The following is a 27,129-nucleotide window of genomic DNA, read 5'->3' on the forward strand; positions in this document are numbered from 1 at the left end:
TGCACACTCAGCCAGCCACTAGCCACACACAGCCATAGTTCTCACTTGCCAAGTGAATATTGGTACCGCAGCAGAGCAATTAAACAAAACATGTCTAATTCTGCAGGTATAGACATCCAAAAAGTGGAGTGGGAACACAGGAATGAGACAAGACAGCTATCAGGCTTGTTTAAAGAATCCCACTCTGAGACAGAAGCGAGGACATACAAACACAGACACTTACAGTGAGCACTCACACCTGACCAACCTACATCCAGATGGACTGTCCCTGGCCACAAAGCTGTATAATCCCTTTCTATGGCCATCATGATTTAAATAGACTACTTGTTCTGCCGGGGAACAGGAAAACCATCCTAAAGATTTCTGGCAGTCACAGCTGTAGCTAAACTTCTAATCAATTTGTGGCTGTTCTCATGAAGATTCAAGATCTGACCAGATGGCTGGTTAGGCTGCAGGCACTGTTTGGCTCTGTTCTGCTCAGCCTAGTGAATCCGTCTGACAGCTACATAGTCTGAAGAGAAAAAAAAAACACAAAAAAACCCCACCAAAAAAAATAACATGTGCGCGCGCGCACACACACACACACACACACACACACACACACACACACACACACACACACACACACACACACACACACACACACACACACACAACAGCAGTGAGTGTGCATATACCATGTCAACATACTGACAGAGTAACAGACAGAAGGACAGCAAGCTGAGTGCACATTGTATATACACACACGTACTGACAAGGCTGCACACACTGACTGAGGTGTTTATGAGGAGCTAACCGGTGGAGTTGAAGACACCAGGGGAGGGCGGGGTGAAGCTTTCAGCCAGCAGAGTGTTGTAAGGAGAGGTGCCAGTGCGAGTCTGTAACACCGGGTTCGTCAGAAGGTGGTTGCCCATCGTCGCTGCAAGACACAAAACATCTGAAATATGAACATGATCATAAACACGAATGTGTGTATACAAAGTAAGCACTGAAACGCGGCACACAATAGGTGTAACATTCTAATATTCATATCTCCAGACTCTAATAACATCTGAAATCATAAAAATATTTACTGTTTATTCAGATGGGGTTATTTTTTGTTATGCCACTGCTTTATGGAGTAATGCATTTCACAGTGTTCTCCTCTGTGTTTATGCCTGCTGATTGTAACCTTTGAGTAAAAATACAATTGCAGGGGGAAAGGTAGCGTTTGGAGCATTGCCATTCTTTTTCTTTTTTCCTGTGGCTCCTGACAATGTAGTCAGATGGGGGAGAACAGTAATGCATGCCATTATGTAGTCTAAGGGCGCAGCCATTGAAACACAGTTAATTTCACAGTGAAATGTGAATGCCACTACAAGACAAATATAATTCAAAGAAATGGCACACTGAGAATGTTGTATAATGCCCATGTATGGCTCCTGCCTGAGGCAACTGGAACAGAAATGCCATGAAATTAAAAATAGGACAGCATGACGGAGAGTCGTCCAAGGCAAAGTGCAACCTTCAGGTCTCCTGCCTACCGTTCATCACACAGCAAGGGAGCAGGGAATTCTAAAAAAGTAAAATATGCACTCACACACAGCTATTTATTTGTCATTTTTCCCTCCACTTACACTTCCTCAGTCCATCTTTCTGGCATGCCACACAAACCCCTCTCCTTTCATTCTCTGGCTCGCTTTGCTGTGTCGATTCAACCACATTTTCTCAGTTCCTCATGCCAGAATTTTTTCTAACACCACCAAATTAGTTGGGATTAGCTGTCTTTGTGTACCTCATTGAAATACCCTGTTGAAAATTAAAGTAACTAACTTTAAGTGTGCAGGAAAAGTAGGGCAAGGGGAATCATGGGAGCTTGTGTGTGTGTGTGTGTGTGTGTGTGTGTGTGTGTGTGTGTGTGTGTGTGTGTGTGTGTGTGTGTGTGTGTGTGTGTGTGTGTGTGTGTGTGTGTGTGTGTGTGTGTGTGTGTGTGTGTGTGTGTGTGTGTGTGTGTGTGTGTGTGTGTGTGTGTGTGTGTGTGTGTGTGTGTGTGTGTGTGTGTACTGCACGCCTTTTTTCTGGACAGATTACTATTGTCAGGAAGAGAGTGTAGTTCATAAAGAAGTGAAGTGGGGAAATCAAAGCGATCTGAGATGCCAGTGATAACAACACAGCATCCCTCCTCCAGATTCTGCCTTTTTAATTACTCCTCCATGATAGCGCCTAACTCCATCTCTCTCTTTGCCTCTCCCTCCCTCCCATGCTGCCTTTTGTCTTTCACTTTCTGCCAAACTTTTCTCAGAAGCAGAAAATAAAGGCTTCACAGCACAGTTGTTTGTGTTTGACAGCGCACCATGGAATGATCCACATAGTGTCTCCCCTCCAGGCCTGGTGATTGCTCTGTCGTGACGAAAAGCCCCGGAAAAAACGACTCACCCAACCACACACAAACAAACAAACAAACACACACACACACACACACACACACACACACACACACACACACACACACACACACACACACACACACACACACACACACACACACACACACACACATACATACATACATACATACAAACCTCTCATCCATCCACCTCAGTCACTGCACACCTCTTCCTCACCCCCCTGCCTTGCTCCTGTCACTCTCCTCAATTAAAATAATTACCCCCTGTTCGCTCACACGCTAATCAGTTCATTAAAAACAAAATGGATGAAATTAGCATAGAGAGTGATGGCTGATTTAGCAACTGCCTCTGTGTCATGATCAACACCCCCTCCCCCAACCCAATCTGGAACCTGAGCCAACCTTGATCGTCTCAGTGTCACTGATTGCTGCGGCAGTGACGCCACCAGTTGCTGAGGCTGAAACAGTCAGTGCCTCCACACATTTTTCACGTCTGCAGGTCTTAAATAATTTCTATTCCCCAATTCATGTACAGTGTGGAGTTTAGAGGGGACTGCATGTTTCTCTGGATTCAGGCAAAGAAGGTATGGATATGTGTTTGGATGTGACAATCCCAAGAAACTATAAAAGATTGAGAGGACAGAGGTAAAAACTAGGGCTGGCAAATTTTATCCTAACTCACAGAACACTATTACAATAATTGTGCTATAATGATGCCACAGAACATGTATTTCTGTATGATATATGGCTAAAAACATTAAGATTTCTGAGTAACTTATGTGTCAAGCTGAAATTTATAATTGAAAAACTGGGAAAAAAAACCAACAACAATAAAATTAACAAATAAAGCAAAAGACAAATGTCTCTTCATTGATGACAAAATAATTACTGATAATGACTGCATGGCCTTTTGTGATGGTAATAGGGTTGACAAATTATTATATTTGTAATTTACAGTATGTGATGTAGTCAAGTGGCTTGACTGCTTCGTTTTTTACAAAGTTTTATTGCACCTAAATCTGCTTAATTACAATAGCAGGAGCTCCTTTGAAAGATTCATGCAGGAACATGAACTCACACACATATTTAAATAACATAGCAGCTGAGCTCCATATATTTCTGCTGCTGCTAAGTGCTTTTACTGACCACTGGCTGCTGCTACACTGCAAACTGAAACCCACCATCCACCAACCAGCCCATATTCATTATGTTATTCAGTTTAAACTAACACTGCTCTTAACTGCACTTGTTAGTTGGACCAAGAGCTGCAAAGCAAATTGAATCAATAACCTTAATGCACACGTAGTATGACTCTCATCTCCCTCTGTCCTTTATTCACTTGTGTAAATATACATGAGTTTGTTTGAACCTATGTGAGCATGTAAGTGTGCATACTTTAACGGAGGGGAAACAGCAGCTATAGAGGGAGGTCTCACCACGGTTGAGTGTCGGGGTGCTGTTGATATCTCCCGCCATGAAGGAAGATTCTGTCTGCTTCCGAACCGTGTCGTTCCACATCCTGCGGATCCGACTCTGGAAGAAGGAGCAGGGCACAGTGAGTGGCAGAAAACACACAACAAGTTAAATATAGAAACGCGGCGGGTAGACTTTGTAACTCAGTGGGGCAGCTGTAATCAAAACTGTGGGGCTCGCTCTAATCCGCAAAGAACAATGGGCAAACACGCCAGACAAAGAGACTGAGGAGTCGGGTGCAAGAGGCACAAAGCTTTGTCATGTTATCATGAGGGGTCTAATAAGCTAGAGATATGTTAGACATGATTGCAGCAGCCGATACAATTGTTATTTGGAAGCGTCTTATTACATTGTGGGAAAGCTTGTTTGTGGATTGTCATCGTGTAATTGTCAATGTTTGCATGTGTCTGTGCCATCACGCATATGCCAGCATGTACAGTATTTTTGGACATCTCGTATGGTGCCTGTGTCTTTATATAATACATGGCCCTCAAAGGATATCTCTATAAGTGAGTCATCTACCCCGCTAAGAACCGGGCTGCCAGTAATGGGTGGAAACATAAAAGGAAAATCTTCACAACAGAGGTGAGTAAGCTGACTGATTAGACCAGATTTTCAACAGTGTCGTCTAATGAACATAAATCACGACGTAATACACTTTAATTCTGCTCTGGCACTGTGAACAAAATGTTTTATAACAATGGCGTTTCACTTGCTACACATCTCACTTGATTGTGGGCTGAAAAGTTTAAATAAGTGAATTCAAGCGCTTCGCAAAGTAATCGGTGAGTCATTGGTATTGATCAGCAATCAAACCCCCGCAGATGCTCTCATTTTGTACTTCAGAATCTTACGTAACAGACCTTTTAAACGGGTAAAATGCAGCCGCAGTGAGGAATTATCACTTAATTTCAAAGCTGTTTGTTTTGTTTTGATATCCTTTTTGACAGTTCTCTGAAAAAGTCAGATAATATCATGAGGACTATTTGATTTAAAAAAAATTGATTTTTCATTTCATCCCACTGAAACAAGCTGGTCAGCAAAAATAAAATATTCTCGCCACACAGGCAAATTTACTTTTCTTTTGTTCCAAGAAAAACAAAAAAAATGTACAACTCTGTTGTGGTCTGATTAGTGTGTTAAAGATTCATCGTGTGTGTGCAGCATTGTGGGTGCTGTTTTCCTGCCTGCACCTGTCTATGGGCCGCTGCGTGGCGAGCTTGGCTGCCGCTGTAGTAGCGGTTGTTGGTACGCAGGCCTGAGTTCTTCAGGGAACCGTGGGAGCTGCTGGTGGAAGTGCGGCTGCAGCAGTAGGAGTGACGCAGACATTTACTGTACTCCTTATGGACCTGTAAAATAATAACACCACCGGCACAGCGGGCGGGTTTTAAAATCCCTCGCAAACACAAACACTTCGTTTCAATAGGCTGAACCCAGTGTGGAGCAACAGAGCTTTTCATCGCACAGCCGCAGCAAATCAGTCCGAACATGTAGGCCAAATATCAATCAAACTTCCACTCATCCATACGTCTACACAACCTTTCATCTGCTTTGTAAGCCATAATATAAAGTAACTCTTTAAGGACGAGTCTTGTGCGTTACCTTCTTCTGCAGGGCACAGTGGAAGATGAAGATAAACATGCCCTGGAAGGCGTTGAAGGTGGTGAAGAGGTAGGCCATGATTACTGTGTTCTCATTAATAAAGAGGAGACCAAAGGCCCATGTCAGCCCAAGCAGGAACAGCAGGGCAATGGCCCCCAGAGCCCATGACCTGATGGAAGTAGAAAAGGAAATGTTCACAAATAATGACTTGATACACAGCAAACATTTTATCAGTTTAGAATATACATCACATGGTGGTTTATCTGATATATTTATTTCACTTGAAAAAGAAAGAATTGTGATTCATTGAGTAATTTGAACTCACTTAATGTTATCCAGACGGCTGGAGTCAGGTTTGAGTGCTGAAGAGTTGCGGATCATCTTGTGTAAAGTGATCATGAGGAAAATGAGGTTGAGCTGAGGACAGGAAATAGAAATATATAAATAAATGTGCAGGCGACTTTACGGTCTACTGTAAAAATACTGACGTTCCATTGTGAATAACCTCACAAAGAAAGCATTGTGAAATACTTTTGGTTTGACTGTGTGATATTAAAATAGGGAAGGAAATAATACTGTCTGACAGTAAAGCTAATACCATAATAACAAATGAAACAGGTCCAATGAAGCTCCAGATGAAGTAGTTATCCACTCGCAGCCAGCATCTGGAGTGGCACAGAGGAGAGAGTTATATGCAACTAAGCCCAGGAACAAACATCCACTCACACCGAGCCATGTACACACACACGCGCACACACCAGGATGCATGCGCACACTATTTCCCTGTCTCAGCGGATTATCTTATGAAGGCTAATCATCAGGCTTTGGCTAAGTGTGTTCAGAAAACCAAGTCTGTAGGGAGGCACAAGAGCTGTTCACACAGCACTGCATATTACATTTCCAGCTGGGGGAATAGCATGATCCTACTTCTCAATCTGCAGGTGCAAAAGGCCTGTCTTCACACGTACGCTTTCTTGGTCCCATAGCTCCTGTAGTCTATGGCTGCAGAGATGCCCACCACCAGTGCGGGGAAGCAGTAGCCGCACAGATAGTAGTACTTTTTGCGGGAGTACTCGCTCTCAAAGACCTCCACCAGCATGAGATAGAGTTGCACACCCTCCAGACACATCCAGGAGAAGGCAGCCAAGAAGAAGAAATGCAGAAGGCCAGCAAAGATGGGACAGGCAATCTGAGGGCAGCAGCCGTGGGGAGAGCCGAGAGAAGAGAAGAAGAGGAGGGAGGAAAATATTAAGATGAAGGAGGAGAAACAGTTTAGATCGAGGCATATAACCGAGTGAAAAACAAGAGAGGACAGAACAGAGTCACTGTCAGGTAGTACTGGACATTGACAGGGAAAAAATGAAAAGCTGCCCCCTGGGTGACCGGCTCTGTGCATATTATTGAGTGGTAATTCATTACTCAGTGCAGTAAATATTTTATAGAGTAACGTAATGACACACTGCTTCAATTTCAGTTTCACAGTCATTCAATAAAAAAGTTAAAAAGTCGCTTGAGTTATGCTGTAACTCGCCGTGTCATTTTCAAGTTGGAATACATAAAAACTAACCTGATCTTGTGATTTACTTTCATTAGGGGCAGCCGCGTGTCAATTGAGTTTTAAAGAAGGGTAGGCTATATAATGCTATAGTAATCAGTAGTTACTCCACTTCTTAAAAAAAAGAGCAGCAAAAGATTATTTCTTTTCAGGAAGAGAGAAAAACTTAACATTCACATCAGGAATCAGTTTGTGTGGCTACAAACTCACCTGGTATTCTGTCTTGTCGATGCCGATGAGGAAGAGCAGCTCGGCGATGAAGAGGTTGATGCAGAGGTTCTTGTGGATGGTGTTGCGGTCGGTCTGCAGCCCCCGCAGGAAGCAGAAAGTGGAGATGCAGATGGCTAGACACACGAGGGAGATGACAATCCCCACCCAGGTGATCACAAAGAGGATCAGTTCGTGCATCCGCCCCTGGAAATGAGGTTTGGGCAGCGCCGGGTAAATTAAAGGTGAAAGCGTGGAGAAAAATAGGGGAGATGGACATTGAGACACAACAGAATAAGACAAACAGAGAGGGAAAAATATAGGAGGAAGTGTTAGAAGAAAAGTGGGGTGGGAGATAAGCAGTAGAACAATAGGGGGATGGGTAAACCGGGGGCCGGGGAGAGAAAGAGCCAAATTGCTTAATTTAATATTTGTAAATATATGCAAGGAGCTAAAGTGTAAAGACAAGAGACAAGACATCCTGAAAAAAAATAGAAGACATTCAAATTCATGTGAATGTCAGCTAAAAGTGGAGGGACATGAATTTGTAAGCCTGTGCCTCTGTGAATGTCGGAGTGAAAGGAGGAAAAGAGAAAATTCAAAACAAAGAGCTTGTCAGCCTTGAGAGGGAACATTAACGTGCGTGTGTGTGTGAGGGTGTGTGACTGAACGCTAATGCTCACACGAACTAACGTCTGCATAAATTACCACGGCTTCCATTTTTACTGTGTGCCTGCCACGCCCTTGTTTACTTACATCGGGCTCGTGGTGAGCCATGAGCACCGCGAAGTTGGTGAGGTGGCTGCAGGAGCAGGTGGTGTGCGTGTTGTTGGTGTCCAGCAGCCTGCAGCCCTGCGACGACCACTGGCCTGTCATGGAGCGCTCAGAGTAGTTCCAAAAGGAACAGTTCGGAGTGTAATAATTCTCCAACTTAAGAAAAAAAAAAAATCAAAAACAAAGAGAGGCATGAAGGAAAATGTCAATGGAAATGTATGTATCAGAATGGTTTAATTGAAATTGAAATTCAGATACCTGTAAGTGTTTAAGTGTGAAGACCACCGGCTGAGTGAGAAACACTCTGCTGGACTCTTTATTGATTGAGGCCGCAATCACATGGGAGTTGACCGCCAGGCGCCTTTTATCCTGGTTTGGTCCATCCACTTCCATCTTCACCGTGGCGTTCTCGGTGGACAGGAAGGATCCCAAATTTTTATAAAGAATGAATACCACCTTGACTTGTCCTGCACGTTGGACACAAAAAAAAAGAAGAGAAACAATGAGTAAAATTAAAATGAGTGAAAAAAAAAAAGCAGATGTTACATGAGAAAGGAAGCGCAGATAGATTGGTAAAAGGGGGGAGGAGGAGAAGGCGGCCGGAGAAAGCAAAAATGGGGGTGAAATATGGTAATGGAAGCAAGAGTGTCAGAGATGGAGAGTAGGGGGTGACGGGGTGAGTGAAAGAGAGACAGAGAGAGAGAGTTAGTGAAGGTTAGAATGATGGTAAGGACCGTTTCATTTTGACTGGTGGAAGAGAGCGAGATTTAATGTGGAGGGCAATGGAACATTCATCCCTCAAGCATTCACAGATCTCTTATTATTCCATATGAATATTTCATGTGCGTTTGTTTCAATCATTCTAATCTCGTTCCCACTGCAGAGCCGAGCAGAGACAGAAAACAGAAAAGGGTAGGGATGAGGGGCCACGCAGGGAGGAGGGGAGCGATGGAGAGGAGGGGGGATGACAGAGGAGGGGTTAGAAACAAGAGAGATGGGAGAGGTGGATAAGATGGTGGAGAGACGGAGCGAGGGAACGCAAGGGGGAAGGAAGAAGAGAGGGAGTGCTGAGATTGCTCTGTCAGACTGGGGCCGATTGTAATCTACACGCCTCCCCAGCTATTCTATTAAAGACTGCTGTTAAGAAACCATCAGGAAAAGAAATTGTCTCAGCGTTTTTGTTAATCTGATTAGCCTATTATTATGAACCAATAACTTGGTCAACTGCATGCAGATTGTTTTAAGCTAGCATGAAAATGCAAATGGCCACATAAGAGAGTGGGCTGCACAGGACAGTGTCATTTTTCAGTCCCACGGGTGAGGACAGGGAGGGGTGAGGGTTACTGACCATTGCGACTGTACTGCTTGATTGTGGAGGCTGAAAGCTGGATGGTGCTGTCGCTGGCGTAATTCTGCGGGAAGGACAAGTCCTGCAGGTCCATCTCCGTGTTTACAACATGCACCTCGAGATCTGATGGTGGAAACACAGCGTGCAGACATTGTCGTTAAAACCTCTGAGAGGTCAAAGATGCAAAAACCAGGCAGGAGAAATTTAGAGCCCACAACCTGCCGGCACAGTTTCACAAACAGCGGTCCAAACTACATGTATCTATCTATACGTTCGCCATAACTAATACCATGAATGCTATTTTCTTACCGATGCTGGGGGCACGGTCAGTGAAGCGATTCCCGTACATGTTGTTGGCCAGTAGGAACGCTCCTTTTTCCAGGACGTCCAGAAGCATGGTGGCAGTGTGAGCCTGCTCCGTGCTGTTCATGTCCTGCCACGACTCCAGGGCCTCAGGACGGAGCAAGTTGTCCACTGTCTGCACCACCGCCTGGCACATGCAGAAGGCGTAGTATTAATGTTAGTATTAAAGTACTACGCAGAACAAGTGACAAATGAGGAACTAACAGTACTAACTAATTAATCGACAGCTCATAAATAGTTCGATTTTGTATTCATTCAATTTAGGTACATGATCTGAATAATAATTTTTTTTACATTTTTGGAATGTACTTTACTTTTACTTTTACTTTACATGTAATGTAAGGTGATCATGAAGCCTGCCTCGTAGCAGCTACTTAGCATTGCCCTCAACAGCTCACGATGGAAAACAAAATAACACACTACCAATAGGGCAGAAACCTCTATTGCATATTGGTTTTGTGTCATTTAGCACCGAATTCTGGGTAAAGCCAATTCTGGATATGTCGTAACTGATTATGAGACACTGGTTCATTAACACTGTTTCTAACAGCCTTTTCAAGAGTCTCAGGAAGCACTATTAGCTATTAACTAACTCCATAGTAATTAGCAGTTCCCTCCTGATTTGTTTATCACTTTCTTGGTAATTATATATTTTGTGTGCTGTATTGTAAAGTGTAACCGTATTACACGAGGGCTTCAAAGTGCAGACCTGACTCTCCTATTATTGTTTCCAAGACACTCCCCACTCCCCTGCACTACATTTATTACTGTGCTATGTCAGACATGTTACCATTCTATTTCACACTTACAATTCATTTAATGGCAATTTTGATGGTTGTATCAGCTATCCAATTTATTAGAGTAGCCTGCTTGATGAATCATGTAATTCTCTTGCTCAGGCCTCTCAAAATGAAGGATTGACTGCTATGTGGAATAAAGACCGTTGCTGTTAAGAAAATGAATTTAGTATCAGAATGCACTCTCTCTGCGGCGGAAGAAAAAGACAGAGGGTGTTTTCAGTTTATCCGTGGATCAGTGGTTATTATACTGAGCTACCTTGCAGCGAGTGACAAAAAATAATGGTCGAGTTACATACTACACAGCAGCTTTTACATTAATCTTGCGCCGACTGAGATCAGAAGATGTGGGGTCATATTACAGTACGCTGCAGACAGGTCAAGACACATAAAAGACTTTGTGCTGCAGAGTGCCGCATTTCATCATTACAGAGGAGCATACACAAGGCCTTTTCATGATATTGGATTACAGCTTTCTCAGAACCAGAGACATTGCACAAATATTGAAAAAGCACAGAAGGGTGTAGTAACACAAACTGTTGCCTTTCATACTATAGTCAAATTACATTTTCTCAGAGATTGCAGATATTGTACCTTATTGTGCAACACAATGAGGCCAAGGCCTGTATTAGACATTTAAACTCTATCACAGTGCAACAAAGCTAAGATCATGTCGCAGACAGACGATTTCTTCATCAGCTGAAGCCATATTTCAAACATATGTACACCACGAGCAATGGAAAAACTATCAATCAGCTTTCATTGCTCTGGGAAATACTTCAACATTTAAAAACTGTACATGGTGTCTGCCAGGAATTATTCCAAATCTTACTCGCACTGCTCTTCAGCACAAAACAGAAATTCTATAAGTGATGATTCCAGAGGCAGTATCAATCATAATACAGAGCACTGAGCTAAAGGAATCTCATCCACAAAGCTGGTCTGCTGAAGGATTTATCTTCCCTCAGTTATTCTAAGTCACAGAGCAGTCCTGTACCACAGGCAAGTAAAGCAGGCAGATAAAAGAGAAAAGCTACCTGGATGTATGCCCGACAGGTCCGCTCTCGCTTCTGAAACTGGAAGGGGAAAAAAACAAAGCTGGGAATTAAACAATTTAAAAAAGAAAAAAAAAAACAGTAAATTAAAAAAAAAAACTCACCGGTCCTTGCATGTGCACCAGGGAGGGGAATTTGCATTCACCTCACTACAGTTTTCTAATGCTTGAATTAAATATACTTTTACACGTGTGCGTGTGTATACACTCTCTCCTACCTTGTTGTAGTTCCGTCCAGCTGACTCTTTGTTCCCGGGTCTTAGAGCCTGAAGCTGGGCATCCAGTATGTCCAGCAGCTGCTCGATCAGTCGGACGGAGGAGCTAACATCTCCAGCCTGGATCCGACCCCGAGTGTGGTTCACCAGCTCACCAGCTATGTTGGCAGCATTCTCCCCGCTCTTGATCTGCAAATGAACACACATAAATGCACATATACGTTTACACTCAGTGATAATGCAAGAAACAGATTTGCTTTGATTAGTTGAGTCACATTCAAAGCTGTTGGAAACCCCAAACTGTTCACATGCACAGTACTGTCACAACAAAACAAAATGTGTTGTGCACACACACAAAATTTCAGGTTGTTTGTTTAGATTTCGCTCTTTATTAACAGCCCTTCTTGCATCATTGTAAACAAAGATGGATCTTGTAGAACACATCATGAAGCATTTACTCTCTCTGGCGCTGTTTCACTTTCAAATCACACCCTTAGCCTTGCAATTGCAATTGATTTTTGCCAAAAGGAGAAGGTTTATTGGATTCTTCCAATGAGTGCTACTAACCCTTCCAGGCACATGCAGACAGTTAAAAACCTTTAAGAAAGCTGGTCAACCGTATGCATGGCTAAATAATGAAAGATTTCTCAGGCTAAAGTGGAGCTCGGTTAAATGTGCTTTTAATTCATTTTTTATGGCGTGTGTGAAATCTGATTACTGTCAAAACTTGGGAATGATCATATTATTAAAGTGTATAAAGGAACACAGTGTGTAAATTTAAATTGCGGTTAGTAAAGTTAATATCACTGTGCTTCATCTAGGGGCCATGATGTTTAGCTACTGCACTGACATAATGGATGATATGAGGCTACGATCAAAGTGAAAAAAAAAATAAATTGAAATGGCAGCTGTGAGACCCTAAACCTGGTTTTTAAAAAAGAATTTAGTCTCGCTGTAATTAAAGTATATTAGTGAAAAAATAGAGTTAATTAAGTATTAAGAGCAGATGCCTTGTAATAAAGGGCCAGTTGAAATGAGTCTATATTTTAATCAGGACAGCCTTAGAGATATGTTAATGTGTGTGTGGAGGTGGACAGAGAGGCTGGCCGGGGCAGTGGGGCAGAGGAAGGGGACGGACCCAAGGCAAGGGGGTACAGCTTCAGGTCTCACCTTCTGGGCTACCTGGTTGACCCACGGGGAGGTGCAGTTACTGAGGTCAGGACCCCGCGGGTTCCACATGACCTGCTCCGCCAAGCATTGGAACGAAGCAATGCCTGGAGAAAAGCAAAATGAGAAGAAACGGAGGGGGGCTTTTAATGGAGAGATAATAAGCATTAGGTGTCTGCAATTAAAGGAGAAAGTGTGAAGGAGAGGGATGAACAAAGAAAAAAAGAAAACATGTCATAGATTTTTCTTTTTTTAACCAGGAAAAATGGAATGAAATGAATTTTAAAAATGGAATACTTAAAGTGTTTGAAGATGAGAGGGACGAAGGAAGGAGGAGGTAAAGTAGAAGTCTCAGAGAAAATGGGTCAGAAGGGAAAAAAGGTTAAATAATGGAGTATAGGGAAGTGAGAAAGTGAGGGAAGAGAAAGAGAGGGAGCAAAACGACAGGGGCAGAACAGGCTTTCATGCTGTAAAATGAAATTATTTTAAAGGAACATACAGTATGCTCATGTACCGCATAACATTTACTCTGAGCACACAGTCACATCCTGTGATCCTTCACTGTCAAATAAAAACACCTGAAGGGAAGCCCCCTCCACCAAACCTCGTTTCCAGCAAGGTTTTTCTTTTCAGTTACGAGAGTTCAGAGAAAGGACACCACACGGGGATAAAACCAGAGAAGGGTCTATCTGCTGCTGCTGCTAACACAAATAACCAACGTCAAGTCAAGACAAGGCGGAGAAAAGAGAGACCACAGAGAGCGAGAGAGTTAGAGAGATAGGAAGAGCAGAGACGGCAGAGACAATGCAGCAACGCTTCGTAGTCGTGGAAGGATCACAGCAGATGTGGCGTTGCATTTCATACGCCCATCCACCCCCCACTTTTTCGCTCTCCCACTGATTTTTCTCTTTTCTCTCCCACTTTTCTCTATACTCTCCTCCATCGACCAGAGATTAGGTTTGAGAGCTCTGCCAAGACGAGGCAATTAAGCCAGCTGCTAATTTAACACAGAGAGAACATAAAGACACAGCGAATTGGCAATGGAGAGGAAGATGGAGGGAGATGCCTTTTTTCTGCGATTAGAGAGAGTTTTTTTTAAAAAAAATTTATGTCTGAACATTTCGTGGTATAGCAGCTAGTATGAAGGAAGGGGAAGCCTGTGTTGTGTGGCCTTTCATTTCATTATTCACCACTTTCAATCAGCTCTGTTTCTGTGGGAAATGAGCCTTTCATTTGTTGGAGGACGAGCTTTCATCTGTGTGTCCTCAGGGACTGTGCCTAGTGGTGGGACTGGCGCAGGGACAGTAGGAGACAACAGTGGGAAAAAAACAAGTGAGAGCACAAACATGATGATCACTTGGGCGCATAGCTATATATTGGAAACACCCACAATTCACTCTATTCTGCAGTCACTCAATTCACCTGAAACACATGCTTGTTTTATAAGGCAGAAAAAAATGCATTAAGGTTTAAAAATATAGAAGTCCTCACCTAGAGATCCTTTGGGACACGGGCGGTCCACTGTTTCTCCTCGCTGTGTGGTGGGCCACTGGACACCACGGACCAGCTTGGCCTCACAGACATGCGGCTCCGAGCCTTGAGGAGGGCGGGAAGGCCGGCGGGTGACAGGCACGGTGGCTGTGATCGGCCGAAGATCAGGATGTTTGTTGATGGAGCCAATTGGGCGTGAGGTGGGGGCCAGAGGGCGGGCAGTGGAGGGGCTGGCACTGGAGGTGAACGGCCTCGCTGGAAGAGTGGTTGTCACTTGTGTGGTGGTCAGAGGGCCTGAAGTAACCAGAAAGTAATTCAGAGAGACAAATGAGAAACTTAGCGAGTTAGAGATTTATAAGAGGATGTGAGGGATTTATTCGAAAGAAGCGAAACCTGACACCAAAAGCACAAAAAAAAAAAGAGATCAAAAGAATGAAGGACACATGCATGTGAATGTAAGATGTTACTCAGAAGCTGAGTTCAAAAGTTAGTCTGACAATAATTGGGGTGACAAATACTTTTTCAGCCTCTCAAAGCCTGCTCTCCAGAGAGAGGAGAAGCAGGGGAGGAGATGGCGAGAAAGCATCATCACAAGTCGCAGAGAAGTAAATAATTTATCAAATGTATCAGAGAAGTCACCATCTCCAACAACCAAACCTAATGCGAAGATAAAAGCAACACATCACAACTACAAAATCCTAGCTGATCAAACGCAGAGTCAGCACACAACTCTGTGAGTGCTGCCGCCCGTCTGTCTCTGCCTCGTCTCTCTCTGGGCCTAATCCGAGCTTCATACAGGCCTTTATGCAGCTCAGATATACAGTACATCCAAACCACCCTCTCATACTGATGGACTGCCAAAATGCAGTGTGGCACTCCCATTTCATCCTCCCCCCTTATCATTCCAGAATTACTCTTTCATTATCCATGACACAGTGAAGTTGATATGAAGTGCTACAGCAGTTGTACCTGAGAGGCTGCTCTTTACTGTAACTATGGCTGGGGATGGAAATATAATGATTTGATATCAGAGGCATCCAAATGTCAGATAAACACATTCTGTATGGACTGTCTGAAGTGTTCCCTGAGCAAGAAAAAAAAAAAGCATCATTATGCATTACAGCAAAGGAAATTGCTTAAATGTGGGATATTAATCTAAAATGTGTTGTACCAACTCAAGCAAACACTCTCTTTGGCCAAATACAAAATGTCACAAAACGAGAAATGTAGCTACTACTAGTACATCACATCATTTTTGAATACATGAATCTTTGAGATTTGAATACAAAATAAATTAAAAAATTCTCGTAACTTTTTCTGGAAGAAAATATTGTGAAGTCTGTACTCCTAATATTGCAATTCATAATATTTGTGGTAGTGTGTGTATCAAGAAAATATAGCTTTCCTTATTTGGAGGGTTAAGTGTAAATACCTCACTAAATCAGCTGGGTATTAGAACTAACTCATGTTAAATATCTTGCCCAATGGTAATTCTCAACTGAAGGTCAACTGTAATTCAATTTTGGCAATAAATAACACATTACAATACCTTGTTATCAAATTGTCTGATATGCGTCATTCCACTTTTAACTCGGATAACATAAAATGTATAGATGAAATGGATTTAGAAGAAGTATGTATACTTTTCTACCAATTAAACATACACAATTTCCCATTATAAAAAAAACAACAACAATAATATCCAGACACGTGCTTTGTTGCTGCGTGCTTTCTCTGGGATCATTCCTTACCAGTGGTGGGGTCCGGTGGTCCAAACTCTAGCGGGTAGCGCAGCACGTTATAGTTGTTCCAGACATAGAGCTGGTTGTCTCGAGGATTGTAGTCCACAGAGGAAATATACTGATAGGGGTTGGGGAAAGCGATGTTAACAGGTTCCTCGCGTGCACGGTTGGTATTGTAGGCATACAGCACCAGGTCGCCGCCCGCTTCGCTGTCGTCGTCCTGGTAGACCGACCGCACGGCGTAAAGCACCCCACACGCCATAAAGGCGTTGGATGCCATCCTCTTGTCGAAGCTGGTCTCCCAGGTGCCTTCAAAGCGCAGGGTGTAAGGGTTTACCTGTGGGGGAAGAGGAAATGCTGTAAACTACATTTCTAAAGAACTTGAAGAGGCAATTTAGGTTTTGAGGAATTCTTCTTTTCTTATTTATTTAGAAAGGTCTTAAAATCTGACTTCTTTATATCCTGTTTTCTTTCTATGTGCACAGTTTAAAGATACAGTATGTTAAATGGTTAGTTTTGGCTTTCTTACCATAGTTCAACTAGTGGAGGTTTGTGGTCTCAGTAGCAGCTCAAATATTGGGAGTACACCTTACAATTGCACGTGGAAGAATAATAGAAACCTCCACAAGTTTATTTGTAAGGAGAAACAAAAAGTAGAAAAAAAATAATAAAACACGCAAAAACCAAACAATTCGTTGATGATGAAAATTATCACTTTATTTTTGCTCTATTACTCTAATAACTCCAATAACTAATGCAGGGTTTGATATTTTAGAAGGATAGTTTAAGTTATACAGTTTGAAAAACAATTTCCTGGTAAGGTCAAAGATAGTGATAATAAATGGGACCCGTCTATCCGAACAACACATTAATTTAAACTCTGTTTACGTAGGAACTTGCTGCCTGATTGCATATTTGTTTATTAAGAAACAAACAAACAACTGGTATTAAAATATGAACGCTGCCAATTTTACAGAGATGGATCACATTTTGAGATTGCAGAGTGAGCAGGGCAAAGTAATATGACTTTGTATTACAGAAGATGAACAGTATGATATGTTTAAAATATATGTGCAGGATACTGTACTGGTTATAAAATCAGATAATGTTTGAAGTCAGAAGGAAATTTGTTGTGGTGCACAAAACAAATGAAATATTTACCTGACAAGTGAAGATTATTTTTTATTTTTGTAATACGTGATGGGATTTCAAATCAGGCTTAACCTTTTGCAGATGATGTTGATGTGACTCTTTTACTTGTCCAGCAACATCTCTATCTCATTTGTCAGTGCCCTTGTGTAATCTCAGTAGTAAATTATTGATCTTTTGCCTGACTAGTCAGATGAGATTTCGACATAATCCACTCATGCATTTATAATCCACATCTTATTCCCTTCTGTGCACCGCTGTTCTCCCACCTGGCTGACCACCAGTCGTCCGTTGTTGGCTTCAGTGGCGTAAATCACCCAGAGGCCGTTCTCATCCACTGCCAGGTCAATGTCCGACTTCCCTCCCCAGCGGTAGGGTGAGGTGTCATGATAGTTGGCGTTTGTGACAATGGCTTCTCCACTCTTGATGCGCGTACGCAGGTCGTACTTGACTATGTTTCGTGTGCGTTCTTTGTTGTAAAATACAGCACCGTCGTATACAACAAACCCTGTGCCGTCAACTCTGTTGGGCAACCTGTTGAGAGAGAATCTCATAAGTGGTGCAGGAATCCAGATGAAGAAATCAATTAATCTAATCCACATGGCACAGTCCTCCAAGATGGCCTCATGGTGAGAATGCAGATGCAACGGTGGGACTACTGTGCTATCGCCATCCACATCAAAAGCCAATAAATCAATACAGCAGCAGATGCCATCATCCAGGGCAATGGGAGGCGCACTCACTTGTAGGTGGTGGTGGCTCGGTTCTGTTTGAAGTCCTCCCAGGAGGCATACTCATACAGCATGTCAGTGCGATAGGGGGTCCAGGGCATGACGTACAGACGGTCTCCAGCCTGCAACGGGTCCTTACACCAAGCCCCCGCCTGGTGCTCTGCCTCCTGCTGAGAGCTGGGCACCTGCAACCGCAGCAGTGTCCCCGGACACACAAATACTGGAGCAGAGAGGAGGAGGAGAAGAGGGGGGAAAAGAAGGAAGAGACACAAAATGAAAACAAGGCATTGCAAGAATGAAAGATATCATGGATATGGCAAGGGAGGGAGAGAGGACATGGGAAAAGGCCAAAGACCGTAGAATATAGAACAGAAGAAAGAGGCATGGAGGGGACGAAGGAAAGATGTTGGTAGATAAAAGTAAGTTAAGAATTGAAAAGGAGACAGAGACTAGGAGAAGAATGTGAGAGAGGAGGAAAAGGGAGTAAGATGAGGTACATTATCAGATTTAAAATGAAGGAACACATAAAAGCTCACTTCAGCATTATAGTTGGAAAAGGTTTGGATATGATAAATGGGAGATTTCTGGCCACGGCTGCGGCTTAGATGTAAGTCTCTAATCTAATTTATCTTGGCCTACTTTTTATTTGATTGTGCATTTTGTATTTCAAAGGCCTCTGCTTTCTTGCTCTGCCACTGGGTGGTAAAACAGTAATTGTGGAGCTTGTTTTATTAGGACTCAAATTTGGCTCTCAGTCAAGAGTAATGCCTCAAAGAAAGAAAGCATCCTGGGGTAAAGATGCGAGGTTGGCTAGGCCTCCCCTTCCTCTGCAACTGCGACTCAGCCTCACACACCCTCACACACAAATACAGACACTAACAACACTCCCTATTCCAAGCAGACATGGATGCACACACAAAAACAAGTGGGAACCCTTACACACAATCCATATACCAAACAAGTGTACACGTACGTACGCACGCACGCACGCACGCACGCACGCACGCACGCACGCACGCACACACACACACACACACACACACACACACACACACACACACACACACACAGAGAGGACTGCTTCAGGCAGGTGGAGGTCATCCATTGGGGTCTGGTGTAAATTGGTTGGCTGACGCTGTGTGTCCCTGCCTGACAGAGAGACTGCCCTGGGACCACCGGGCGTGTCAGGTGATCTATGAGGAAAGCTACTGGCATCCTCACCATTCTGACATCATAGAGGTCCCAGCATCAGAGAGCGAGAGAGAGAGTAAGAGAGTTGGAGGCACTACAGAGTAAAACAGCTGAGGAGGCCCAGCATATTCCTCTGCCAGTTTATTTATGTGTCTCTTTGGCTTGGGGCTGCAACAGAACCAGACACCTGCTGGTCACCTCATGATTGAATGCATCTCTGAACTAATTGGACACTGCAGGGACATTTGGACGCAGACGACACACAGCACACACAAATGCACAGACAGACTGAGGCTGCCGCCATTCACACAAGGATAGTACACAACATGCATGCACACACCCACACATATGCATACACTGTCACACAGTGACTGTAGAGTGATGGATCCGTCTAGGCTCAAACTGTCTTGAATATTGAATGGAGTCTGGTGCAGGAGGGGAATCACAACAGAGAGCTGGAGGAGTTACTTCAGGCTTTCAGAGATCCAACTTTCTCTTTTTGTGAGCTGTTGTTGATAGTGGCTGGTGATCTGTGGTGCTGGTCTACTTAAGAAATAACCTGTTCTCTCTGAGGGGTTTAACAGGGACTGAGACTGGCCGCAAAACAGGAAACTAATCAAACTCAAGCACAAACAAACTCTGAATACAGACTCTTCACAAGAGCAATTCTTGTCATGCTCCATTGTCGAACCAAATGCTCGAAAGTACTGATGCCTGAGGTTTTAGCTTTGCAAATATGAATGTTCATATCTAAAATATGCAAAATAATGTTCAGAGCAATGGTTAAATCTGGCACTGTGCTCAAAAATGTTTCAAACCAAGACTTTAAAGGTTGACATATTATGAGGTGCACAAAGCAACGTGTGTGTGTGGGGGGGGGGGGGGGCAATACAAGTAGGACATTCCCTCACAAGCACAATGGTACTGTAAATAGAGAAATAAAAAGCATCCAGAAAGGCTCTGCAATGTAGGTGACCCATAAACAAAGCCAGGAACACTCTGCCTCAAGGTAGAATAAAGGACAAAGAAAAATAAACATGCAAGCCTATTCTCCACTGTCACAGAAAGGATGACCTACTAGAAAAGTAAGTATTAATATGCATGCAAGCATTCATCCATCTCTGATGCCACAGTACAGTGAAATTGATATGTATTACATTACAGCAGAGGGTAGAGCATGTAATGCCGCTATGGAAGATTAAAAAAAAGCTGAGAAAATATTGCCAATGTACCAACGCTCGTTTGTGCTTTAAATTACATTTTTGTTTAAAATTTGCATATGCTAGCTTTAACCACTCTTGTATTTGGACTAAAGACCCTACTATACTGTACATAGTGTCAAGATTTAAGCTCCTGACAGAACGATAATTAAAGTTTGGGATTGGAGCTTCGGCAAAAGATGGTCAATGTGATAATGAGACATAATATACAGGTAAGAGACACAGAAGAACAGCAGTATTTTATTGCTCCAAAATCCAATTTACTAAAAAATAAATGTGCCCACCACAGTGCCTTCCCCAAAATGCTGTGTGATTCTGTTCATTATTGCACCTAACCTTCCAGCCATGTCTCAAATTGGCAGCAGTTTGTACTCTTTTGTGCTCATCACCCCAATAAAACTGCAGCACAGCGGAGACCATCATCCTCTGCCTTCCTCCTCCGTGTTCCTCTCTCTTCACTCCTCTCTCCCACGATCACTGAGCGTCGGCTTATTCTAATGAGCTGGTCGTTGGGTGGGCCCGGTGTCAAAGGGCCTCATCATCGGCCTCTGGGCTGTTCACACAGGCCACGAGCCACACACATGCACACTCATCCGCACACTCACAGGCCAAACGAAACCAGTGGCCACGCTTCACACCCTGCAAACACTGCTTGGGGGGCTTCATTAACTCTGACCTGCACTCCCCAGCCTTGCCGGTTGCCTTCCTGTTTACCGGCTCTGCCTGCCTCTCCTTCGCTGTGCCTCCCACTCCCTTCTTCTCACTGTGAAGGGTGATTGTAGCAGCGGGGAGGACTTAGCAGCCAAACCCTAGCTGTAGAGCAGACAGTACAAGAGGCTATTATGACCACAGTATGAATGAGGTATTAGGCATTAGGCATTAGGCACTAATCTTGAGATTAGGCATTATCCTAGTCTGGCTAGAGCAGGTTAGCTGTAGTAGAGCCATCTGGGATTAAGTGAGATAGATAGATTAATAGATTAATTCCTGTTTGGGTGCCGACGGAAATCTTGGAGTCAGTGAAGTCACCAGGCAGCACAGACACAACACTTCTTTACCCTACCAACTAGCCAGATGGCTAATGAAACTTACCTTATCAGGGATAAAAACACAGGCGGCAGCTATCGTACTCTAGCGTGCCAATTACTGCCACACATACTGGAAAATACTGCTGTAATAATTGAGTATTTATCTCCATAATCCTCTTTCCCAGGCACAGGTCAGCTGTTACTTGTCTATATGAGGCTACAGTATAAAGTGATGGAAGTACCAGAACTTTCCTCAAAATGACAGTAAATATCTCCCATTAGTGTCTTGCACCCATTGGTGATCGACTGGTAACGCAATTAAAAGTGAACGCTGACAGCTTTAGGCTAAAATTAGACTTTTCATTGTGGTTGTCTTCTGGAATCCATGCTGCCTTCACGTTTGATGTGACAGCGTCATGGTGATGGTTAATGTTTGACTTTGATGATCTAAACACCCCCTGCCAATGGTTGGCAGCTGTTTCTTAAGTGGCGTCCCTGTGGTGTCTATGTTTTGGTTTTTTTTGTCCTTTTTTTTTTTTACCTACGGGGATCTGAGAGCTCTGCTGGCCCAAGCCTTTGCCCAGTCCAGTCCAGTCCAGTCATGGCGTGCTCACAGGACTGACTGCTGAGAGCATGCTGCTCTAATTGAATTCCCCACCTGTTACTGGCAGGTGCAGCAAACAGGCAGCAGGGGGCAGAAAGGAGCATGGCATGGTACCCCACATCCATGCTGGACAGTTAATGGGCTTTAAGGGTTAGTGTGTGCCCATAAGTGTGCAGTGAGTCCCCTGATGGTATGTCGGTGCATTCATTAGCCCATTAGTGCGTGTAGCTGTATCTTACTGTGTGTGTGTTTGAGCGTGTGTTTGTGTGTGTGTGTGTGTGTGTGTGTGTGGGCATGCATGTGTTCAGAGAGATAGAGAAGCAGAAAGAGGGAAGAAAGCGTGAAGAAGGATGTGAGCGTGTTCCGTGTGTGCAAACGAGGAGAGAGAGGAGTGGAGTAAGAGAGAGTAAATAGGTTATTTCCTGTGAAATGAGAATTAGGAGTGAGTTAATTTGCTGAGGAGTAACAAATAGTGACAGAAAGGAGGAGAGAAATAAGGAAGGAGGAGGCAGGGTCTCCCCGTGTGTTTCCGCTTCCTTTTAGACTACAAGGGGGTCAGGGCTTGGGAGTAAAAACACAATACAGCACAAACAGCCGTACACAGACACACACACACTCTCAGACAATGCATGCACAAACACACTGTCCAGACTTTGGAAGAGGCAGGTGTCAAACTGGCACCTATATCAACCCAAACATTCACCCCAGAGAATACCCTTCACTGAGACCAAAAGCGGCAACCAAGCAACACCAAGAGATAGCCACCGTTGAAAGCAAAGTCTTATCTGCCCCGGAGTGACGCTGACACTGAGTGACAGGAAAGTTGATCGGGACACAGTTGCAGAGGCTACAGGCTGCAAATACAGTCGCTGAAAGAGAGGCAAACCCTATACTGGCTGACTGGGGCTTGAGAGGTAGGGTAACAACAAGCCTGTAACATTAGCCTAGCCTGCCACCGCCCTGAGTCGTCCCCCTCCCCCCTGCTCTGACTCAGGTCTCCCAGAGATACTGTTCCTCCATAGCAGTCCTGAAACCAGCTGCTGTGTTTTATATTCATGACCACCTGCTTCACTCACTCACCTCTCTGTACTCTGGCTCTAACAATGCAAGGACTTCTACATGTACAGTCACTCCTCGCACTCGTCCCTATCTCCCTGTGCCACTAAAAAGGGTATCTGCACTGCTTCGGTCACATGACTGTGCTCGTGTGTGGTGGGTCATTCCTAATGAGGGGATGCTGCCTGACTCATTGTCTCTATAGCAACCGCTTTTCCTCTCTTTCTCCTCTCACAGCCATTCTTTGTATTTTCCTGTCACACAATGCAGTGGTTGCTCAATCATTCTCTCTCACTTTTCCAAATCACATGTAGAGAGCTGTTTGTGTGAGTGATGGTTCTGTCCTTGTGAGCTCACTGGTCCCACCTTTCATAGCCATACTGAGCTTGTCCACAGTACACTAACACTGCTTTCTTCTGCGGCCTCTTTTCCATTGGAAGTAAACAAACTAACAAAGGTTAGAAAAACACTTGTTTGGTCCAGTCAGCAGTGATAAAGTAAATACCATAAGGATGTGGGTAATGTACCCCTCTAGACTGTCAGTAAAAAGGGTGAGAAAAGGGAAAGAAGGGAATGATGGGATGGTAGGGTCGGCTGTCGTAGACATAGTCTTAAAATAGCCTGACAGTAGGTAGGTTGACAGAGTGTTGGACATTCATTGAACAGTGACATCATCACCACGCGATGCACGTCATCCCGAACCCAATCTGTCAATCAGCTGATCAATCAGTGAAGATTAATTTGACAGACACGGGCAAAACACAAGTCTGGAATATCAGTTCAGCCAAAAATAGAGAAAGGAAGTGTGTTTAGCAGCAGTGGAGGAATGGATTAAGGTGGACACGGGCACGAGTGCAGACAAAGGAGAGGGGTATTCATTTTTGTGTTAGTGGGAGGAAAAGTAGTAAAAAAAATATAACCAGTTGGGTGAGGTGGAAACAGGAGGAGGAGGAGGGTTTTGTAGCTTTCTATTACACCCGCAAGCAGGGAGAGAGTTAAAATGGCTGCTTGCGGTGGGAGAAAAATGTGAGACAATGATCCATGTTAATGAAAAGCCACGGACACAACGACAGACAAGGGGGTCCATAAACCAGTTAATGGCAACCTCTATAGGAGTTAATTCCTCCCAACATATGGATCTAGCCAGGCAGGGAAATGGCTGAGACTGAGACAGATGTGAGTAGGGGGTTAAGAGAGAGTTGAGGAGGGTGGGGACCTGAGAGGGGGAGTTAAGGCTCATTGGAAAGCTGGAAATGATGGCAACTACACTCAGTTTGACCTTGGATATGGGTCAGGTCTATCTTTGCTCTTTAAGAAGCTTGTGATTGAGGTCCCCGGCCATGCTGATTGGGGCTCTTTACGAGTGCTTGTGGCAAGGCTTGGCTGCATCAGAGAAGCCATTACAAGGACCTGAAGCGCTCCCTACAGGGGACGCACCTCCCTCCCTTATCCCCTCCCCTCTCTGTTAACACATAAGGAACCATAAGGGATGGACTGATGTGGATAGGTATTTGGAGAAGGGGGAGGGGAGAGGGAGGAGGAGGAGGGCGATGGGGGCTACTGCGCATGATTGTGCAATAAAGAAAACGGAGAGGTGGCAGTGACAAACTGTACAAAGAGGTAGAGAGGGAGAAGAGAGGAGAAGGGATAGAAGTGTAAGAGATGCTCAAAAGAGCCTGCGGTTGCTTGTGATGGCCAGATGTGATCTGAGAGATAAACCAATCAGAGACAGGCAAGAGAAAGAGAGAATGTGAAACACAACAGAGAAAAATAAGCGATAAGTAAGGGGACAGTGAGAGAAAAGGAGTTAAATGGAAGTGTGATTGATTCAAAAATGAACCGAGACAGAAAGAGAGGAGGACACTGAAGAACCTGGAAATGGGATATAACGATGATCTGACAGCAACTTTGCCCAGTTACTGTTATATCGTAACACAATGGTTTTTTTGCTTTGGGATTACAGCAACAACAAACTCTGAATTGGTCCTGAGAAATTAAAAAAGAGGGGTAGAGAGAGAGTATGGAGAAAAGAAACAGTCAGATAATGTAAAGAGAGAGAGGAGAACGTTTTTTCTTAGATCTGTAGGTAGAGGCAAATTGCAAAAAGCAAAATGAGTGGAACTACTTGAGAAATGTGAATTTGAAATCTGAATAATGAAAAATTTCTATTGTCAAGTGTGTGACAAGACGAAAATGTTTTTTGAAAGGGATGGAAAAAAAAGATTTAAAAGAGAGATTTGCTATCTATGAAATGATACGAATATATTTTGTCTGTACATTTAGGTTGAGATGTGATACTTGGTACAGGAAAAGAATGAAGTTAATTTCTTGTTTATCTCTCATAGATACTGGACTGACCTTCCATGATGCCCTTTTGAGTTTGAGTGTGTGTGTGTGTGTGTGTGTGTGTGTGTGTGTGTGTGTGTGTGTGTGTGTGTGTGTGTGTGTGTGTGTGTGTGTGTGTGTGTGTGTGTGTGTGTGTGTGTGTGTGTGTGTGTGTGTGTGTGTGTGTGTGTGTGTGTGTGCGTGTGTGCGAGTGAGTGAGTGAGTGAGTGAGTGAGTGTGTGAGTGCGTGCGTGCGTGCATGAGTGCAGGTTAGGCTGATGTCATCAGAACCAAGGAGGAAATCTAGAAGGATTTTAGAATTTTGGTTACAAGTCAAAGAGAGATAGAAAGAGAAGGGCAGAGGAGGCGATTAGAGATCGAGAAAGAAAAGGGAGGGATATCAACATCAAACATGACCACTACACAAGGTGCTGGGTTAGGAGGGAATATGGGGGAAGGAAGGGAGACAAGGGAGGAGGAGGAGGGAGGAAGGGGCGAGCTGTGGTTGTTATGTTCATTGTGGTCTTTACCTTTTTGATCCACTTCTATTCAAGCATCGGAAAAAGGAGAAAGAAGGAGATAGAAAGATAAAGGAGAAAGACAGCAAGAAGGAGAGAAAGAGAGAGAGAAAGAGAGTGAAAGTAAAGAGAATGAAAGAAAAACAGGTGCAGGAAAAAAGAGAAAATTTAGATTAAATAAAACGCTGTCCTTTCTCTCTCTCTCTCTCTCTTTTTTTTTTTTTTTAAAGCAAGTTATCTGTCTGTGTTATGGTTGGCTACTCAGAGAAAGGATGGCTCAAATGGAAAATGAGAAGGGGAAAATGGCCTGACCTAGGTTTAAATTCATTTCCATTTCATTTCAGATTTATCAATAATCCCCCCAACAACACAATCCAACCCCAACCACACACTCTCGACCCCACCTCCACCCATTTTATTGCAAAATCCCTCTCTCTCTCCCTCCCACTTTGCCAGAAGTGCAGCTCCAGGAAACCTGGTGGAGAGAGAAACGAAGGAGGAGCCTCTTGGTGCCATCATTCTTTTAGGCTGTGGAAGTAAACAAACAGTTGGGAAAGGTAGAGAAAGAGGTAGAGGAATGGAGGATGGAAAGGTGGTGATGAATATGTCTCTATCTGTGTCCAGTTGTATTCAGAGAGATCACTGAAAACCTCTCTCTCGCAAAGCGCAGTCTATGTTGACATTAGAGCGGTCCCTTGATCTGAAGAAAGCGGTGCTTTTGGCTTTGCTCAATTTACAGAGTCAGGATGCCTGCTATAGAAGGCTGCAAAAACACTCAACCCATCGACCATCCAATCAATGGGGAGCTGCTGGCTTGCCTGGCCGAGACTGGCTCATCAAAGAAAAAGAGAACAAACAACAGGGGAAAGGGAGGGCTTGACAGAGTGGGCTACCTCAGAAACACAGACAGAAACCAAAAGACACAGTCGGGGGGGAGGGGGTAAAAAATAGAGGGTAGAGACAAAAGAGAGATGAGAGAAACGTCTACAGCGGGTTCATCACACACAAATCAATAGGTTGTCTGTTGAGTCACACTAAGGCCTGAGCTGACACGAGCAGGTGAGGCGTGGTTCCCTCGATATCTGTGACGCTGTTTGGAACCTGTTTGTGTCGCAGCGTCTGGGGAGGCCCGT

At 43.8% G+C, this 27,129-nt stretch overlaps 1 protein-coding gene across 2 annotated transcripts in view; it reads right to left on the bottom strand.

Moving 5' to 3' along the window:
* The window catches only part of adgrl1a (adhesion G protein-coupled receptor L1a), an 88,947-nt gene that overhangs the window by 3,603 nt on the left and 58,215 nt on the right, over positions 1 to 27,129 (bottom strand). For both annotated transcript variants that reach the window (XM_069702992.1, XM_069702993.1), the window contains 19 exons: positions 18,067 to 18,274; positions 17,593 to 17,857; positions 16,184 to 16,511; positions 14,433 to 14,726; positions 12,945 to 13,048; positions 11,778 to 11,963; positions 11,543 to 11,581; positions 9,655 to 9,835; positions 9,346 to 9,468; positions 8,256 to 8,464; positions 7,980 to 8,153; positions 7,227 to 7,430; positions 6,430 to 6,650; positions 6,060 to 6,126; positions 5,787 to 5,878; positions 5,462 to 5,630; positions 5,053 to 5,208; positions 3,823 to 3,919; positions 797 to 919 (listed from right to left, as the gene is read on the bottom strand). In XM_069702992.1, the coding sequence (XP_069559093.1) occupies positions 797 to 919; positions 3,823 to 3,919; positions 5,053 to 5,208; positions 5,462 to 5,630; positions 5,787 to 5,878; positions 6,060 to 6,126; positions 6,430 to 6,650; positions 7,227 to 7,430; positions 7,980 to 8,153; positions 8,256 to 8,464; positions 9,346 to 9,468; positions 9,655 to 9,835; positions 11,543 to 11,581; positions 11,778 to 11,963; positions 12,945 to 13,048; positions 14,433 to 14,726; positions 16,184 to 16,511; positions 17,593 to 17,857; positions 18,067 to 18,274 (3,240 nt within the window). The remainder of the gene's footprint in view (positions 1 to 796; positions 920 to 3,822; positions 3,920 to 5,052; positions 5,209 to 5,461; positions 5,631 to 5,786; positions 5,879 to 6,059; positions 6,127 to 6,429; positions 6,651 to 7,226; positions 7,431 to 7,979; positions 8,154 to 8,255; positions 8,465 to 9,345; positions 9,469 to 9,654; positions 9,836 to 11,542; positions 11,582 to 11,777; positions 11,964 to 12,944; positions 13,049 to 14,432; positions 14,727 to 16,183; positions 16,512 to 17,592; positions 17,858 to 18,066; positions 18,275 to 27,129) is intronic.

The sequence above is a fragment of the Brachyistius frenatus genome, unplaced genomic scaffold (assembly GCF_029030835.1).
Source record: "Brachyistius frenatus isolate BFR_SWC_R1_liver_20210118 unplaced genomic scaffold, ASM2903083v1 Contig_43, whole genome shotgun sequence".
Taxonomy (NCBI): domain Eukaryota; kingdom Metazoa; phylum Chordata; class Actinopteri; family Embiotocidae; genus Brachyistius; species Brachyistius frenatus.